We start from the raw sequence: 21194 nt of genomic DNA on the forward strand, positions 1-21194 counted from the left end.
TGTCATCATGCGCTTCCTGTTTTTCTGCTGCTATGGCCTCAGATTCATGGTCTATGAGGGATGGCAGCACCTGTGTATCAGGCGAGATGGAGGAAGAGATGAGTATGAGAGCCAAAGGCACCTATGTGCTATCTTTACGGATAGTTTCTTCAAGTTGTCATTTGACAATTATGTATGTGTCGTGTTTGCCAGAATTTAAGTCAGATGGCCAGCTAGTAGCTGAGGGGGCCAGAAAATGTATTGTTTATATTTGGCAGCCACCAAATTTCTTTATTATGAAAGACATGGAAGCAGGGAAGTAGATAATTGGAGACAACTATTAGTCCCTACCATGTTATCTATATTTTTTTGTCTCGCTACTTCTAGACTTAAAAAAATTTTTTTTTTTTTAGAGAAAAGAGAAAGGAGGGAGAAAGGAGGAAGAGAAACATTGATGTGTGAGAGAAACATCAATCAGTTATATCTAGTATTCCCCCAACTGGGGACCTGGCCTGCAACTGAGGCATGTGCCCTGACCAGGAATCGAACTGGTGACCTTTCAGTGTGCAGGACAACTCAACCTACTTAGCTAGAGCAATATGGGCTATTTCTATATTTTTTGATCCACACTACTCTATATGACAATCTGGGCATGTTATTTTCCCCCTCTTATGGATGATTATATTGATTTTTTGGAGATTAAATTAGTTGAACAGCTCAAATAGTGCATGCTTGATTTAGAAGGATAATCAAAAGGCCTGTATGTGGCACAGCAGGGAGTAAGGAGGTGGTCATCTATCATTGCATTACAGAGAGGCCAAATACCAATGAAAATAAGTATTTTGATGTGGAGAACAAAGTTCTATGGAATGGATAGAAATTTTGAGGGTGGAGTGGAGAATGTGTGCGCACGTGTGTTCCCTCATCAGGCTGTCTAGCTTATTTCCTGGGTGAGGATTTATTTGAAAACAGACTTAAAAATTGCATTAGTTATTTATGGCTGGATACCAAATTCCTCCGAACGTACTGTCCTAAAACATTTATCGTCTGACCATTTCTGTGGTTTAGGAGTCCAGACATGGCTTAGTTGGCTCCTTGGGCTCTGGGTCTGTCATGGCTGCGGTCATCTCACATCTTGCCTGGAATGGATCGCCTTCCTAGCACGCTTAGTTCCTTAGCTATTATTGGACTAAAGTATCAGTTTGTCATGACCCGTTGGTCAGAGGGCTCTTTTATTTCCTTGACACGTGGCCTTTATACAGAGCATCTCACAACATGGCAGCTTGTTTCGTCAGAACAAGCCAAGCAAGGCCAGAGAGGACCAGCAAGGTTAGTAAGACGGAAGTCACCATTTTTGTAACCTAATTATGGAAGTGACATCTCCTCATTTGTTCTGTGTTGTTCATAAGATGGAAGTCACTAGGGCCAATCCACACTCAAGAGGAAGAGAGTACACAACTGCATGAATACCAGGAAGCACGGTCCACTGAAACCTTGTCAGAAGCTGCCTCACACAAGCATTTCAAAACTGGGAGAGAATCTTCCAAATACAGCAACTTCACATCATCACATGTACTGGCTACAGTGGGGAAGTAGATAATGTCTAGGTAATTTTAGATTTTGGTTTCAGTATTCAGTGTCTTAAACCACTTTAATTTTAATAAGATGCTAATAAGCATAGCCTCCTTTCTGAAATATAGACAGGATCCAACTCACTGAATTTAATTAGAGAAATCCTAACTGCTTATTCAATGTTGGTCCTCAAAAGATGCAGCTTGTGTATTGCTAAATCCTGAACCCCCCTACCTACCATACTAGCTGGAACAAATTAGTGTTCCTGCGTGCTTACTGAAGGAATGCATGAAAGTGGACTAGGGGCTACAAGACACTACTGGAAACTGAGACCAGTATGGGCTTATTTTTATGACTAATTAGTTTTGTGATCCTGGATTAATAATTCCATCAGTGATTCATGGCTTTTGACCTGACGATTTCACTTAAAGATTCCATCTTTAGTTTATAAAAATAATCTTATATAGGAGTGTTTGTCACAGCATGTACTAGTAAAAATAAATAATTGTTATCACATTATCAATAGGGAATTATCCTAATTATGGAGAACTATGCACTTGTTAAGAATGACAATGTAGATTTACTTGTCATGGAAAATTGTCCATGGTATGTGAACAGCAAAAAAATTTATAAAATATTATGTGAAATACCAACTTTTGTTCAAAACAGGAAATGAAATAGATATGTGTTTGACTAGTCATGCACATATGCTTAGAAAAATTCTGGAAGTATACAACAAAATGATAGTGGTTTTTCCTTGATGGATGGTATTAGCAGATTATTTCTTACTATTTATCATTCTTTATTGTTTATTTTATATCATGGTAATATATATAATATAAAATTTACCATCTTAGCCATTTTAAGTGTTCAGTTCAGTAGTGTTATGTATATTCACTGTGTTGTACAACCAAATCCAGAATTTCATCTTACAAAACTGAACTGATACGCATCAAGTAATAAGGCCCCATTCAAAACATCAAAACTTTCCTAGGCATGTTGCCTCTGGCAACCACCATTCTATTTTCTGTCTCTATATTTGTATTTGACTATTCTAGATACCTCATATAAGAGGAATGATGCAGCATTTTTCTTTTGTAACTGGCTTATTTTACTTAGCCAGTTACAAAATCTCTCTATGGTTCCTCCATGTTATAGCATGTGTAAGGATTTTCTGTCTCTTTAAAGTTCAGTAATATTCCGTTGTGTGTATGAGCCATATTTATTTGTCAGTGGACACCAGGGCTGCTTCCATCTTTTGGCTATTGTGAATAATGTTGCTTTGAACATGGGGGTGCAAATATCTGAGACCTACTTTCAATTCTTTTGGATATATACCTAGATACGGGATTGTTGGGTCATACGGTAATTCTACTTTTAATTTTTTAAAGGAACCACCACATTGTTTTCCAGAGAGTCTATACCATTTTACATTCCTACCAACAGTTTACCAGTTCCAGTTTCTCCACTTTTCTTTGATAGTAGCCATACTAATGATTTTGAGGTGGTTCTGTATTATTTATTTTTTGGTGTGTTGTTATTAATTACTTTTTATATTCACATTGAACAATAAAGATATTCCCATTTTGTAAAAATTCAATGACTTTTTTCCAGTATTTAGTATTATTTCTCTTACAGCAGGTATAGCATTTATTTCAGATGCAGTAGAGAATTTTTTGTTAGGATATTAGGGTTGATTTTTAGGATAAATTAGAAGCTTGGTGGTGAGGAATATTTTGGGTTTTTAGTAAAAAACTTTGACTGTTATGGTAAATACCTTGTTTTTAGGCACTAGAAGTTGGAAACACCAGACTTATCTATCATAATAAAAAGTAACTCCTGATTTTTTTGGAGAGAATATTTTTGTTCACCCTTTATTGACTAAACTTATGTTTACCAATGTGTTTTTAAAAACACATCAGCGGTAAAATTTGCCATAAAATTCATTTGCTTTAAGTATACAGTTCAATGATTTTTAGTAAATGTACTGAGTAGTGCAGCCATCACTATAATCTAGTTTAGAACATTTTTTTGGCCCCAGTAAGATCCCTGGTGACCAGAACCTTTCTTGGCTATATAGAATTGGCGGCCAAAGATTTCTTATAGCAGGGCTGTATTTATTGTTTCTCTTAAACAAATGCAAACATGTTCTGTTCACCTGCACCAAATACACACGTCGGCAAGTAGTGCCAATTTTTATTTAGGGGGCATGTAATGATAATGTTTGAAAGGTTTTTGTTATTTTCATACTTTGAGCAAGGAAAATCTTGCATTAGAGAGAAACATTCTGTCATGTTTATTTTAGAGAGTACCAATTAAATATTTTTTAGTTTGTCTTTAGTTTTTGATCTTTTATAGCTGGTTTATTTTTAGCAGATCACAAGATTGACAAACTAATATTGACAGCTAGGTTGTCCTATTTCAATGATTTGCTGGACATAAACATCAAAAACTTCGTAGGCAGGTCATGCTTATAGATAATTAAAATGATAAAGAACTAAATAGCTAGAACAGTTTATCAGAGTAATAAATGCAGTAGCTTGCAAAATTGCTATTTTCTTTCTGTTTCACAAGAGGGCACTCTTTTCTAGGTTATTACTTTTTAACTGATCTTTTGAATTAATATTTTATACTTTTGAAAAATGTAAGTCCTTTAGTGGGATCCATGTTTGGATTATTTTGAGATTAATGATTGTTTTCTTTTATAACTTTCAGTCATTTTTATTTTTTGTGATCTGTTTTATAATTGTGGCATGAAAAAGGGCTCTACAAACAAGCTACTGTTAAATGATTTAGGCATTAGCGAATCTGGCATAAAATAGCTCTTCAGTTTAGCCTTTTTCCCTCTAACAGCTCTATAATGTCTCTATTTTTGTTTGTTTGTGTTAAGGTTTCAGATCGGGTGGAGCGGCGGCTTCAGGAACTGGAAAGAGAGATGCGCACGGAAAGAGAGCTGGTGGAAAGACGTCAGGATCAGCTGGGACTCATTTCTTTGCAGCTACAAGAGGTTTGTGAAAAATACCTTCTCAGACTGTTAATCTTGAGTTTGGATATTTGTTTAGCCATTGTTAAAATGGTAAGAGTTCTTTAGTTGCTGCATGTGACAGTATTCAGCCCACATGAGAAATGCAGCATATTGGTTATAGTTGAGAGGGTGAACACAAACCTCTCCCGGTCAAACCCAGAGTCTACTGCTTGCTGACTCTGTGACCACAGGCAAGTTTCCTAACTCTTCTAGGCCCATTTCCTCAGTGGAAAATGGAAATAAACATAGTTTTAACCTGATCAGCTTGGTATGATGGTAAATGAGTTAATGTCCATTGAGCACTTAACATAGTATGGAATGTGCTCAAAAAATGTTACTGGAAGTATAATTACTCGGGTTAATTTTGACATGTCAGGGGTCAGCAAACTATGGCCAAATGGACTAAATCTGCCCCATTGCCTATTTTTGTAAATAAAATTTTATTGGAACACAGCCATTCCCATTCATTTCCCATTTGTCCAGGGGTGCTTTTGTGATGCAGTGGCAGAATTGAGTAGTTGTGGAAGGGACTGTATGGCCTACAAAGCCTAAAATATGGACTGGTCTGTTATAGAACAAATTTGTCAGCTCTTGGACTAGACTATCGTCAAACCAATTAAAAACAGAGGTCACTTTTTAGATATGCTTTTCATTTTTAAATTTCAGGTTTATGAAGAAGTTGAAAAATTAGGACAAAGAATTTCTGTGTATCTTAGCCCTAGAGTCCCCCAGTATTCAGATTTTACTAGACTAACTTACTTTATCACTTATTTTTGTATACGTATTCACATACAGACACTTTTTTTTAAGGTGGTTGCACACACATGATGTAAATATTTTTACACTTAAGTAATACGATATGCATGTTCTCTTCCTTAATTGCAGGAAATTAACATTGGATCAATACTATGATTTAGTCTATCGGTTTATTCAAATTTTGGCACTAATGTCTTTTTCTGGTCCAGTACAGGGTCATATACAGCATTTGGCTGTTATGGCTCCTAGTCTCCTTTAATCTGGAACAATTTTTCAGTCTTTCTTTGTCATTCATACCTTGACACTTTGTAGAGTACTTGCCAGTTACTTTGTAGAATGTCTTTCATTTTGGGTTTGTTGATGTTTCTTCACAGCTAGACTCAAGTCATGGCCTTTTGGAAGGAAACCCAGAGTATTGGTGTTGAGCCCTTCCCAGGATATCGTGTTAGGACGCACGTAGTGTCTGTTTGTCCCAACACTGATGAAAACTGAACCTTTGGCTGAGGTGTCGTCCGCCCAATTTTTCCACTGTAACATTACTGTGACATATTCTTAATTATTTATTTTATGGGGAGACTCTTTGAGACTTGGAAATAACCTATTTCTTATTATACCCATGAATTTTAGCATCTATTGTTGATTTTTGTGTGAAATACTTATTTCTGTAAGGGAGGCTAAGTGGTGATGTTTTAAAAAAATCATTTTACATATATTAGTCGTAATCCTACTGTAAGGAAGCATTTTGCCGTTTTCTTCCTTTATTCATTCATTTTTATTGGTATACATTTATGAATTCTCATTTTATTACATTGGTTATGTTTCCTTAAAATTTTTGTTTATTGATTTGAGAGAGAAAGCGAGAGTATCATCGATTTGTTCTTCCGCTTATTTGTGCATTCACTGATTGCTTCTGGTATGTGCCCTGACCAGGGATTGGATCCACAACCTTGGCGTATTGGGATGACACTTTAACCAACTGAGCTACCCAGCCAGGGCCAGCATTTATGTTTTATTATTATTATAGAAAGTACATTTTTCAAAATTCCCTTAAAATGCTTCTTAGGTATATATGTAAGTTACACAATTAGAAACAAGAAAACAGAAAGATTAAAAACAGGAGGAATTTTTTTCTTTTCCCAAATGCTTTTTCTCAAAAGTGAAATCCACTCATTTATGCTTAAGATTATTATCCCTTATTAATCAACAAATTAAAAAAAAATTTAAAGTAAATACAGTGCTGATTGAAAATTAGGAACAAAGATTGCAATGCTGAAATTATAATGTAAGCTGATAGAAAAATCTGCTTTTGTTTTCTAAAATTCCATTTTCCTTCATTTCACAAAAGAGGCATACCCGTTTTAGTTGGTAATTACTTTGAAGAGGATACTTTGTTGAATAATTAGATACAGCATGTGGGTAGCTTTTTTTTTTTTAACCTTGATTTTTATACATTTGTTCTCAGAGCAAATTGCATCTGGTGAGCATAATAATAGTAACTGAAGAGACAATTGTTCTCTTTTGCAAGAGAAAATTAGAGAAATTTTCCATACTATTTTCTTCTCTTTGCAAAAGCACAAAATTACAAAGAAAGAGGTAGAGGAAGATTGCTTCCCACCCCCTTTGAGAAACCAGAACCTGAATATTTGCATTGTAATTGTCAGTTTGACTAAAAGCTTGAGCTGTGATTTGAAATTCCATCTCTGACAATACAATAGAGGATCACTATTGATAAGAAATGTTTAATTTCATATTTTGTCACTTTAATATAAGCAGTGACCTATATGCTTTTAAAAGGTGGTTCTGGATTAAATAGTGCAGTGGAAACTGGAAAGTATTTAGGCTGATGCACTTCCCTACTCCCAAGTTAAGTGGCCAAGACTTTTCTGGAAAGGTCATGTTTAAGAAGAGAAAACACTTGGCTTTCTTTTCAATATTAAAAAACACTTATGGAAATACCTATACAGTTTGAGAATAGTAATCGGTGTATTTTGTTTCTGGCTCTGGAAAGAAATTGAATCTGTAGGTGAGAAAGTATGCCTGCATTTTTAGTCATTCTGTCTCCCTAAAATATATAATTAAATGTTAGTGAAAATTACGACATTTAAAAGTAGTTAGGAGATTAGGCATGTTCCTTAAAAATTCCAGGATTTCAGAGATTTCTAGGTATAATGTCATATTACAGGGAGGCGATCTGTGCATTTGGCTAAAACCTAATGAAGTCCTGAGAGCTTTATCTTTTCCCACTTAATTAAAAAACGCTATTGATGATTGGAAATCAGTTGAGGGAAAGCTACTCTCCTTTTCTAGCTTAGAGTTTTTAAGGAATTGTTGACTCTTTTCTGTTATTTATTTTTACTTCTTTTCTGTCGGTCTGAGCGAAAGGGCTCTGCGCGCTCTGGAACGCGCTTCATTTAAGGTTCTCATGGCTGCTGCTGTCACACGGATGTCGGCCTTCCGCAGTTCTGTACGGATCTTCGCTGGCCTGCGGGCCTCCTGTATCACGGGTGAAACCGCGGGGTTTGGGGACCTCAGCAGAGGTCTCTTTAGAGAGATGAATGTTGCAGTTCTGCAATAATATTCTTTTCGTATGTCTTTCAGTTTTAAGTGGTGGTCTAGTGTTCTAAACTTGTACTAATCAAATTCAAGTAGAAGCCCGTAACCATCATCAATCTTCCCGTTAAACCATTGTACAAATAATAAAGTGTTTCACATTATCTTATGTTTATCATAATGCAGACGCCTTTGATCAGATATGGAATAGTAAGGTAACCTGGATTAGTTAAATATAGTGGAGTGTGAGGGATGGTGGTTATTAGGGTCACAAAAGAGGTATTTCGACTGTAATGCCAAGTCAAAGCACATGCAGGTCCAAAATTCACGTAGAATCCTAGACAAAATTTCTAACTCTTGACTGTGGCGTTTTGGAAATTTCAGATTGGGTTTTTATTAGCTGTTTCTTGTATATTGAATGTTATTTCTTCATCTTCAGTTGAATTACTTAAAATGAAAAACAGGAGATAAAGCTAGGTGTATATTTGTATGCTTTTCAGAGCATGTGATAGCCTATTAACATGCCAGTTCCCTCACCAGGAATAGTGCCTATGACTTAGGGGGAATGGAGATGCCTTAAAGTTTAAAAGTGCATCGTGGGGAAGTCTATGAGGCAGGCGAGGCATGGAGTCTTAATGGAAGATGGTGGAGATTAGGTGAGGAATTAAGTGTAGGGTGAGAGCTCAGCACCGTGGTTTTTCAATCTGGAAAACTAGATTATGTAAGCTTCATCAATAAAATAAGGACATATGCAGAAAGGTTAAAGAAATTGATACTGGCTTCCCCCCCCCCCCCCCCGGAATATTTTCCTTTATCTTGTGGCATCTGTGCAAATGATGAAAAACCTAATAAGGAAGTAGCTTTTCATTCCTTCTCAGAAATGTAACTGTGGTTCCAGAGACACTGGGTAAAATGGACACTTTGTATAAGAAAAACCTTGGGTACTATTTATTGCTGTATTTAGTTTGGATTCATTAAGTGAAAAGTTTCTAAGGAAGTCAAGGGTGTTTTCCTGATGTCCTCTCAATAGCGTTAGCATCTCCCTTGAGACTTCGGTGTCAGATCAGAGGAAAATGTAGTCTGACAAATGTTCTAAGGTGGTCACTGTTAACTGCTCCTGCATGTCTTTTGGTGATTACCCTACCTGATACGCAGACATAGATTTTGAACCCCACTTCACTTGCCTTTCCAGGGATGAACTGGAAAGCTTCCGCTTGGACATTCACTTGACACTCCTTCTTGTTCCCATAGTCAATGCCCTTTTTTTGGTAGTTGTCCCCCACAGTTTCACATATTTACTGGTATTTTGTAGCAAAAGCCTCCCTTTCCCCAGTGATATTATTCGATACATTTTATATAAATGCCTGTTAAATTATCCTCACTCTGACCATCCCAAAAGCTTTCTTGGGCTTTGAGAAAAGACATGTGAAATTTACAAGTAAATGAGAGTTTAAAAATACAGTAGAAGTTCTGTGGAAAGCACAAGGAAAGCTCACAGGACGCCTCTTATTTTCCCATTCCTGGGGAATGGGCTGTAGAATTCAGTCGTTTATCAGGCGCAGGTGGCCAGGTGTGTAGCAGGTAGAGGGTAGCACAGGCAGGGTGACACACACAGGGCCCTGACTGCCAAGGCACAGAAGGCACGATCACAACGGGACAACCACACAGGTATTACTCTGAAGACAAACGTGTGCAACAAGGGAAAGCTTGAAAACTTTTGCTCTGGTGTTGGTTCTTCATGGGTGATGCTGTGTGTGTAGGATAAACGTGCGCCTTATTTTGAGCAGCACTTTTTGTTTTTTTAATAAACTCTAATTCTATTTACAGTTTTTCTCCTTTGATTGCATAAAAAGTGGCTCTTTTTCTCCTTACTGTCCAGTTTCTTGAAAGTAATTATTATATGAAGTTTTTCGTCCTAGATTATTACTGTTAATTACCATTTCTTGATATGTTGCCTCTTTTAATTGTACTTGTTTTGAGCATTTAACATAATTTGCACTTAATAAATATTTGCTTAATATATTGAGTAGTAACCATATTAATGCATTGTTTTGATCCAAGGTTTGGTTTTTTCACATAACTCTTAACATTTTCATTAAATATTTATTATAAAAAGTATTTATTCACACATAATTTAAATTAACTTAATGTCATCATGTCACAAATGATCATACAAACATTCTCTTTTTTAGTGTAACCTTATTCTTTACTTGGCTCATTTTTCTCCTGCTTCACCGCCTTTGCCGTCCCATCATCAAACACCGTCCCCCCCGCCCTGCCAGAAAAAGAAGAAACCAGAGTAAATAGCCTGAGATATACCCCTTTATGTTTTCCTTTGTGCTTTTAATTATCCTGGACAGATATATGAGTATATAGACTACATACACCTTTGCATATATAGGGATTTTCTTGGTATGCTTTATTTTAATAACATAGGATCACTATATGTATATCGTAAAAAAAAATTTATATATATATTTATGCATTGTGTTTTCTTCTCTGACCAATACTTTCTGAAAATTTCTCCAACTAGCTGATAATTGTTCCTTCTTAGTCCTCTATTACCACGGATAAATCTTTTATTATAATAGAGGTTACCCGGTTATTTTTCCAAAGGTTCTAACTCTTCACATTTCTGTTGGCAAAATGATTGAGAATGGCTTTTCCACCACCATTTCTACCAGTAGTAGTCACTGTAATTATTTTTATTTTTGCTGGGATGATGAGTATAAAGTGTTAACTCAATTGCATTCCCTGTTGGTGAATTTGAGCATCTTTTCTCATATTTGTAGTGGTTTGCATTTGTGCCTATATAGACCATCTGGTTATCTGCTCATTTTAAAATACTGGGCTATTTGTGCTTCTCCCCAGGAATTTTATTTTTTAATGCTAGGAGGAAAGAATATAAGTTTTTTTTGTATGACATATCAGTTACCTCAGCATCATTTTTGAATAGTTTGTTCTTTTCCCTCTGATTCAAACACCACTTCTATTACGTATCTCGTTTCCTGTGATATCTGTCTGGCTCTATATGCTTCGCTATTGATCTGTTAGTCTATTTATGAAGTGTTATCGTTTTGTCTCAATTATTACAGCTTTTATTACATTTTGGTGAGCGATAATGAAAATCTCCTGTTGTATTTCATGAAAAATCTTACTGGCATTCTAATTGTAATTATACTAAATATTGATTAATTTGAAGAGAATGTATTTTCTGATTTTTTCAATAGTGTTTTATAATTGTATAAAGGTCTTGTACTTCTTTAGCTGGATATATTCCTAGTTACCTTATGGTTTTTCTCTTTTGTGAATGGAATATTTTCTTTCTATTTTTTTTTAGAGATGTGCATCTCTAATTAGTTATTTGTAGTATATAGGAGTGTAATTGGTTTTACATGTGACTCTTGTATACAACTTTGCTCAATGTTCTAATTAATTATTATGATTTGTTAGTAGCTTTGCTGACATATTAATCTACTGTGTAGATAATCGTATCATTTGGAATTAAAAGAAATTTAATCTCTTTATAATTCTTTTTATTGTTGTTTTATTGTACTGACTAGAAACTCAAGTGTAGTGTTGAATAAAAAGCAAGATATGTAGCATGAATCTTTGCTTCATTTCTGTATTTATGGTGATGCTTTTAAGTGCTATTGGTTTTGAGTGCTATTTTTTTTTAATCAAATCAAAAACATTGCTCTTTATTCCTTGGTTGCCAAGAGAGGGTTTTTCCTTTTCTTTTAAAAAATCATGAATGTGTCGTGAGATGTATCAAATATTCTTGCTGCTTTCTCTCCTGATATTTAAATGTGGTGGACTCTTACTAAGAGATGTTGAGCTCTCCTTGCATTCCTGAGAACTTACTGGGCTGGCCAGAAAGTCCTTTTTTTTTTTTCTGTAAAATAAAGGATACATTTTTCATTTTCACCAATAACTTTATTAATTTGGATATTTTCAGTAAGTTGGCTATCTTCCGTGATTGGCTTCTAGTGGGTAGAGGCCAGGGGTGCTGCTAAACATCTTTCAGTGCATAAGACAGCAGCAAAGAATTATTTGGCCCAAATGTCAATAGTACCAAGAAAGCTAGCAAACCATTTTTGACACGTTTGATCAGATATAACACCTTCTCCATATACTGCACAAATCTTTTCTTGTGTTGTAGGTGTGTTTCTACCTCTCTTGAAATAATAAAGCATAATGTGCTGAAAATGTTGCATATCTTTTTCCATCTTCAGTATTAAAATGGCTGCACAAAAATTCACAATTTTGAAACTTTTTAAAAAAATGCATGCTAGTATGACAGCCTTTACAATCTAACAAAACTATTTTGAATGAAGTTAAAGACAACTAAGCACTACTAGAACCATCATATGGAAAAAGCCAAATGAACTTTTTGACCTACCTAATATTTAGTTAGATGTATTTTTTTATGCACTGCTGAATTAATTTGCTAGTGTCTTCTACAGGATTTTTTATATTTATACTCATGATTGAAATTATTTCATAATTTCCTTTGCACTGTTCTTTTTGCTTTTGTAAGCAAGGTTACATTAATTTCATAAAATGGTTCAGGTAGATTACTTCTTTTTCTATTCTCTGGCTCTAAGAGAGGAATTGTCTGTTACATGAATATTTGTTAAAACTCACCCATAAAACCATTTGTACCTGTCATCTTTATGGTGGCTGAGACATTTTCAGTTTATTCAATCTTTTTTGGTTTAATAGCCTCTTATTTTTTAATCTAGTTTGACAATTATTCATGATTCTGTACATTATCCATTTTATGTTTTGAAATGATTTTAAAGAAGCAATCATAGCCCTGCTTTACTATTTTCAGTCTTTTTTCTGAAGCTATAGTCTTTTCCTTTAGTGTTATTTAGTTATTCTTTTCCCCTTTTTAAAATGTCTTGTTAGACATGATTATTTTATTAGTATTTGTTTTTAATATTTTTGTATATTTCTTCATCAACTTCTGCTTTTAACTTTATTACTTTTTTACCCCTTTAAAAAATTTTTAGGATTACTCTTTTTAGACTTGCAAGCTAGAAGATTGATTTTTCTGTTTTTTTAAACTTAACACTGTAATTTTATCATATTACCCATATATTTATATACTATTCTTTTATGGTAGTTTATTTCTCATTTTTTTTTAATGATTTATCTCATGATTTCCTATAACTCAAGACTTATTTAGGGTGCCTTTTAGAATTTTCAAGTATTTGTGTTTACTTATTTTTAAACTCTATTTTTATTGTAAATTGAATTCCTTTGAAATTTATTGAAACTTTCATTTTGACCTAGTACGATCATAATTCTTTGTAAATATTCTCTGAGTAAAAAATTTAAATATATGTTCTGTTCTTTTGGATACAAAGTTTTATGTATGTCTGACACACATATATAGCACAAGCATGCAAATTCAGTGCATGATTTTTGTTAATTTTGTTCTGTTCTTCTGTATTCTTATTAAATACATCAGTCTAAAGCCTCCCATTATGATAAGGATTGTCAATTTATTCCTGTGACTTTTGTCAGTTTTGCTTTATTTATTTTGTGACTGTGGTTTCATGGATATAATTACTTATTGGACAATTAGTTTTTAAATTATTATTTCGTGCTTGGATATTAGCATTCTTTGAATTGCTGTTTTCATGGCATATGATTTTTCCTTTTTATTTTAATCTTTCCTCTGTATTTTCAATTTTGCTTGTTTCTTATAAATATCTTTTAGCCGGACTCAAAATCTCCTCTGATGAATTGTTTTTAATTGCTGGGTTAGTGACTTTACACGTATCATTATTGATACATTTGGAAATGTTTTTATCATTTTATTTTTTTAAGATCTCATCTTTTAATTTGTGTTTTCCCTTCCTTTTTTTTTCTTGTGTAATAGTGAATTGAAATGTGTTAATATATTTATTTTTATATTTACTCCTGGCTTTGAATCTATATTTTATTTCCATTCTTTAGAAGGCTATTCTAAAATTTCAATGTTACATTTTTAACTACAAATTATTCTAAGAAATCTGTGCTCTAGCCACAGTGATTTCCTCTCAGTATCTTATGGGACATTTTCCTTGATTCTTGGCATAACTTGTCCCTTCTCATCCTTCAGCCTTAATTGCCACCTTTTCAGAGAGAAATTCCTTGCCCCCCCTTTTCTAAAGTAGCCCCATTCTGCCCCTCTGCTTTCTTTCATATCACATTAATCTTTTTTATGACACTTACCTGTAATTGATGTTTGTTTACTTATTTTATTGTATGTCTTCCTCACTGCAATACAAACTCCACTGGAAGGAACTTGGTTCATCACGCCTTTTTCTGGGGCATATAGTGCCTTGTGGATCACTTAGTAGATGTCCTGGGAATAGTTGTTGAAGGAATGAATGTTACTTTCACATGTGAATGCCCATTTAGCTGCATATAAAAGTTTTGGTGAAAAAAAATCTTCTCTCAAAGGTTTGTACACATTGTTTTATTATTCTACTTTATTCTGTTCTTATTCTTGTAGAAAGGGAAGTGAAGGTAACCAATTTTAACTTCTCTGGAGTTGAAGAGGTAGTAATTTAAATGATTTAACCAAAATCCCACAAACATTCTTCAAGAATTGGGACAATCACCATTAAATTTTAAATGTTTCAGCTTTATAAAAGGAGTACTTTGATATAGTAGTTTACTGTTTAAGATAGCTGAACTTCTTTTAGTGTCTAATAGACAAAGTTAGAAAAAAATAGAATAGAATAGCTTAGATACATGAATTTTAAAAGTAAGACTCTTTGAAACATTAATTATGGATTTCGTAAAGAATGTTCATTGAGCCATGTGTCTGTCAATAAACTGACTTTATGGAGCACATGCTGATTGACTTTGGTTGAAGATGCTGCAAATAATGAACAGAAAAGACTTTACAAAAGACTGCAGATATGACTTTAGTAAAAAAAAAGTCTTTTAACTTAGGTTTTTCGCATAGTTTCCATGACCTGTTTCAAATTTAGATGGTAAAAATCTTAGGATACTTCATAGGGAATCACTACAGGCTTTTGACCACTAGTCGTCAGTGTGGAGCCATCAGTTGTGACCCAGCAGGCATGTTTTATTCAAGTTGCGGAGCTTTGTTGAAAAATGATTCTTTATAATTTATATATATATATATATATATATACCTCAACTCTTAGGGATTCCTGAAAGTGTACTTGGCACAAACATTGCCACTGAAAAAAGCCTAATTATTTAATTATAGTTATTTGAAATTTTAAGTTTGAAACAGTGTTGCTTTCCACTGTTGAAAAATAAATTATGAAGCACTGAGTATTACATATTAAGACATCTGCTATATTTAGCAGTAAAACTGTCATTTCTATCCCTTTTTTGTTAGTTTCTTTCATGTTTCCTACTCAGGGCTCTGGTTCCTTCTTCCCTTTCTGCCTCCCTCCCTCCCTCTTTATCATATAATAAAACAATTAGAGTCTATAATTTGATATGAGAATTTATTTCACTGGAATCATATCCCATGCCCTTTTCCATGCTTTATAATTCTAAGCTATAAACAAGTATCCCAAAGATACTCTCTTTAAATTTTTATCATATATAGATCCAAGCCTTCCTCCTAATTATCATTTTCTTCTCCTTAATAATCACTGCCTTTGTGCCCTGCTGTCCACCCACCCCAGTTATAATCATTTTCCACTGATGTTCCTAATGCTGCGTATTCCTCCTTTGACTCATTTTGTTCCTTTGTTTTTCTTTGTTTGATAGAAAAGCTCTAATATGACTCATTGCATTTCTAGTTAATTTACATTTCTATTCTGTACACTGGATCTTTTAAAAATTTAAATACTGAATCTGTGTCATTAATTATTTCTCAAGGCATGATAAACTTCTTAGGTTTTTCTAACATCTTTTCCCATATTATGGTCAAATTACAGCTATAACTTTATCACACAGTTATTTATTGGGCCTTATGAGGGAGTGAGAAAATGCTATATAGTCTCATGTTTATTTTCTGAGATTGAGATCCTGCAGCATTGCTAGCCAGTCTCAGTCTTGGATGGGAACAAGAGTGATGCTGATGCTGTGGATTCAAAGCCACTATGCCTGGGCAGACTTGGTCACTGGAGCTCCATTTCCTGCTCTTTCTCCTTCTCCCCTGTAAACTAGTACAGGAAGAGCTAAATGTTATGTGTGTGTGCACACATGTGTGTGGTTCATCCCAATAAGTAGCTCCTATGATTTATTCTTAAAAAGATGGATACTCATCTTGATAAGATAATTTTGTTTTGAAATGTTCATGTTTCCTTTATGTCCTTGACTTCTCCATTTCTCCCATATTTCACATCCAGTCTACCATTAAACTCTGTCAGCTCTATTTTAAAAATATTTTCTGAATTGGTGACTACTCTTAGCCTCTACCACTATTGTTCTCATCTATGATCTTGCCATTAATGTCTCCTATCTGGGCTAGTAACACTAGCCTCCTTGTTTTTATTCTTACTTCCTTACAGACTTTTCCCACAGGATCAGATAATGCTACATCTTTCTTCAAAACCCTTAAATGTTCTCATCCCATTCTCTGCTTCCTCCCTCTCCCCCTCCTCCTCTTCCTTCTTCTCCTCTTCTTCTTTTCTCACATTCAGAATGAAATCAAAAGTCTCCAGCCTACCAGGCCCCTCCGATGTGGTCCCTACATACCCCAGCTTTTTTATTGTTTTTCCTCTTGCCCACTCTAGGCCAACCACATGGCCTTGTTGCTTTTTCATAGACATGTCAGGTACCCTCCTGCTTCTGGACATTCGCATGTTCCTCTCCCAGGCCCAGGAATGATCAATTCTGAAAGCAGTCGCATTGCTTATGGCCTCTGATTCAGAGCTCTACGTCTAAAAGGGCTTGAAAACTGTCCTAGATAAAGGACCCCTTCTTCACTCCTGAGCCGCTTATACGCTGCTGTTTTTTTCTTAATAACACTTTTCATTACCTGTCATCAGCTGGCTTTATGAAGGCAGGTACTTAGTCTGTTTCACTCATTGCTGTGTCTCCAGCACCTAGAGCAGCGACTGGTCTGGGATAAGGTCCCAATAGGTGTTTCTTGAAGGAATGAATGAATAAATGCTACATGCTATGTAGTCAGTAATATATATAGTAAAATACCACTTGGCTAATACTCATTTATCTACTATGTGCCAGGTACTATGCTGGGGACTAGGGATTTAATGATACTTAAAATACTGTCTTGGCCTTTGGAGGCTCCCAGTTGAGTTGAGGAAATAAAGGGTCTAGTCGAGGAGCGTGTATAAAGGACCCATGGTAATGGACAACAGGGTGGGACTGACTGAGGGAGGAGGGGAGGGGCAGGGGAGAGCATCCGGGGAGGGGGGAAATTGGGACAACTGTAACTGAACAATAAAACATATTGGTAATTCGGTAAGGTGTTATTTCAGCTTTGCATAGGTCTAGAGTAGCTCAGGGAGAGAGAGTTACCCCTTTTTGGCCTTTTGGGAAAATTTTGGTGGAAGGGGTCATACTTTTACTGAGTCTTTGGGTTTTCAAATAATTTTAGGCAATTCTTTTATGAATGTGATTCTACCCCATTGCTTATTGCTTTTGTGAGAAGTACTTTACCAGTCTATGGCTGAAATGCTTATTTAATTTCGGATTCACTATACTTTTGATTCACAACATTGCTCTTTGTCTTATTTTATGTCATACTAATTATTTTCTTTTCTCTTATATGTTTGTTACCTGTGGATAGGTTATTTATTTATTTATTTTTGGCAAGGATAAAGTAAACACTGTTTTCTGAAAGGTTGTGGAAGAACCATTAGTGTCAACATGCCAATGAAAAGGAAATAAATGGAAGAGAATGATTGATTATTAATGGGATTTGTCTTTCAGTGCCAGTTGAGCACTATTTGGCACAGCTTGACATATCATATTTTTTAGTTTTCTTTCTTCGTCTTTTTCTTGATTTCCTTCCTTGTCTCCTGTGCCTGTATCTGCCCCTTCCCCTTATTTAATTTACAGTCTATTTTATTAGGCTTTGATCATTTCAGGTGACACTAAAGCACTTTTAATAAATTCTCTCTGTGGAAAATAATTTTTTTGCTGAACTTCTTATGGAAGAGAAGTTGGAAGACATCTTGGATTTTGTCTCTTAATCTTCTACTCACTCAATACTTGCAATTCCATTCATGGAACAAACTCCCTGTATGGTTCATTGTTATCACAGACACAGTACCCATAAGCCATGCTGTCTTTCTTGTAATGGGAAACATTGAGGGTAATAGCTAGCTGGATTAAAGAATATTCCATTTTGATAATATATTTCAGGAACCTACTGTTACATATTAATAAAACAAAAGTTCAAAGTTTAGCAATATATTCTACATGATAGAAGAAGTAACATATCAACTGTTAGCTTGCAAGTTAAGGCCTTTGGATTCCTTTGAAGGGTGCAGTTTTATGAGATGATGTGTAGATGTAAGTTAATCTTAAATTCTTATCTCATTTATAAATAAACACTTTGTCATGTCTTCTGAAGCTTTTGACTTTATTAAGAAAATATTACTTAAGGCCATTAATTCTTAAATGCTTGTAGTGTATTTTCTACCCTCTTTCATCTCCCCATTTCAACTCTCTCCAAAATTTGCTCATATATACTAACATTTTCTTATTGCTCAAGTGTTTTTGAATATTGTGTTTTTCACATGTATTCCTGGGTTGATCATTTTGCTTGTAGCTTTCTTGTTCCTACCTTCATTGAAGCTAGTCCCTGGACAGTTTTTTGCCCTGCCCCACTCCCCCCAGTTTCGTTCTGATTGTTTGCTTTCTAGGTTCTTGAAGAGTTATTTGTCCTCTCTGTTAGGACCTATGACCCCTTTCTTTATTTTACCTCTTCTTAAGCATATGCATAGGTGTTATTGTAAAGCACCTCAAATTCTATTTGAAAATAGTTGAGGTTTACTTTATAAATACTGTTATTGCTTCTGTGAGTTGCATTTAAGTCTGACGTATATTTCATGTCTATACCTTACAACTAGGTCTCAAAGTATTGTTTAAGTACATTTATTTTGCTCTGCGTACTTATTTTTTCTCACCAATATTGTCATTGTAAATTGTAACAAGGCTAGCTAAGTCTGTGTTAGTCCCTTTGTGTAGCACCATATGCAAATAAACATTTAATGTTGTTAATGCTATGATGATGATGAAAAATGTGCTGTCGTTGACTGAACAGCTGTCTGACAATAGGCTGAGATTTTTCTGAGTGCAGAACTTGTTTAATTTCTACTTCATGCTTTTCTTAAAGAGTGAAATGTTTCTATCTACATTTTCAGTGAATTTATCCTAGAGCATCTGTTTATAAAGCCCTTTTCCATCATTATCAATTAATATTTATTGGGCAACTACTGAGTGCATAGTAATATTGTGCAAACAAAGACCACTCTGCTACAGATAGACTTATTCACTAACTTGGTACTGTTTTATTTTGATTAGAAAACAGTAAAAAAAAACCAACAAAAAACAAAACAAAAACCCAAAACAAATCCACAGGCATAAAATAACATCCTCTAACTCTGAACAGTGAAAGATGTTGTGTATTTATAGGGCATTCAGTTCAAATACATATAAAACTTGAGAAATTCTAAATTAAATTTCCATAATTATCTATCGTCTTCTGTTTGTCAACAATTCTAACTCACTGGTCCTGCATTTAGAAAATCAAATAAAGTATCATTTTGCTCTGGGATTTCTAATAAAACTGTTATTCTCTTTTTTGAGAGGAAAGTACTCAGATAAAAACAGACCCTCCACTAAGAGCACTCACTTTTTGATTTTGAAGGAAATCCTGGAAAGTGCACTTGTTGGGCTCACATTTAACTTTACTTGCAAGATTTTATTAAGTAAAAGATTGCATAAAAATAAAATCCGTTCCAGTATAAGCAATGGCATTTTAGGGAATAATACTCATTACCATTGTTGCTTTTGAATTAAATAAGTCAAAGACTTGTATGTCTTTTCAGCATACCAGCTTTATAGGCAGTAATTAAGGTTTTGTTTTGCAGACTGGCAAATTTACTAACATTTGAAGAATGAAATTCTGACACTAATCAATAGGGGTTTTACTTCTGAGTTATTTTTACAGTTATGGTAGTGGGTTTTGCTGATTCATCCGTGGTCTCTGGCCTAGTCTTCCATGTGGCCTTTGGCTAAAGTTTTAGAATAAAGCCTATGGCCATGAAATGGAACAAAGGGAATTGGCTTTCATGGTAATTGAACCCATGACCTTGGTTGGCTTCGTTGGCACAGGGTACCTTACCCAGGCAGCCTCCATAAATATAGACATAGTGAAAGCAATAAATTTGCTTATTATTCATTGGGGAAAATGGGTCAGTAATGTGTGCCCATGTATCCTACCACAATAATTCCTATAAGAGCTCTTTGGATTCCTGAAATAATAAACACCTTATCATAAGAACAGTCACACAAACAGACATCTAGGCCATTCTCAAAGAGAAGCTTTGAGTTTTATGTTTCAAATTTTAGGTACCTTTAAAGAACATTACTAAGGATTACAATTACCATCAAAAATAATACCAACGTCCTTAACAATTGATAAATCTTACTTAACTACATGGTACTTGATAATTACCCTAGCCTTTGAAAAACCCGAGTGGTTGTATCTTGTGACTCTACTTGCTGTACTTACCGCTTTCATCTGGAAAACACACACAGTTCAACTGGCAGCAAGCTTTTAGAATTTCTCTCCTACTTTGATATCCTGAAAATCTGTGTGGTGTCCTAACAGTAATGATCACTATTGGATTCTCTTTGGGCTGCTATCATGCAGTTCTACTTTCACTTATTACAGTGTTTTCTTTTTGTTTTTTTAAATTGTAGATGTTGGTATGCAATTTTTGTTCTCTGGTTATGGCTACAAAAGAAACTTCTTTGCACAGTTTTAGTAAAATCCATTTAGCTATTTTTGAATTAGATATTGGTTCAGGGATTTAGAATATGAATGCATTGTTTTCTGCCTTGAAAAGAAACTTTTTTTGTTTTGTTTTGTTTTGGTTTTTGTTGGCACTGATAATCCCCAACTGGATGAACTTAAAGGCTAAACTTTTCCATGACTTTAGCTAGTTCTCATGTGGGAGGAATTTCTAACATGATTTAGGAAAAAACAAAATTAAGAAATTTAGAGCTTGACAGAAATAAAATCTCTGTTAATTTAAATGACAAGTATAGGTTATAGGGAACCTTAAAGACATATTACTAAGTAATCGGAGACAATCTGAGAAGACCACATACTGTATGATTC

The 21194-nt window shown here is 34.7% G+C and overlaps 1 protein-coding gene across 1 annotated transcript in view; it reads left to right on the plus strand.

Moving 5' to 3' along the window:
• CEP128 (centrosomal protein 128) overlaps positions 1-21194 on the plus strand; it is a 336595-nt gene that overhangs the window by 47726 nt on the left and 267675 nt on the right. Inside the window, exon 9 of the mRNA XM_054567190.1 lies at positions 4442-4558. Coding sequence (XP_054423165.1) covers positions 4442-4558 — 117 coding nt within the window. The remainder of the gene's footprint in view (positions 1-4441; positions 4559-21194) is intronic.

Source organism: Pteronotus mesoamericanus, unplaced genomic scaffold (assembly GCF_021234165.1).
Source record: "Pteronotus mesoamericanus isolate MK-2021 breed Mesoamerican mustached bat unplaced genomic scaffold, CSHL_Meso_final contig_182, whole genome shotgun sequence".
In the NCBI taxonomy this organism is placed as follows: Eukaryota; Metazoa; Chordata; class Mammalia; order Chiroptera; family Mormoopidae; genus Pteronotus; species Pteronotus mesoamericanus.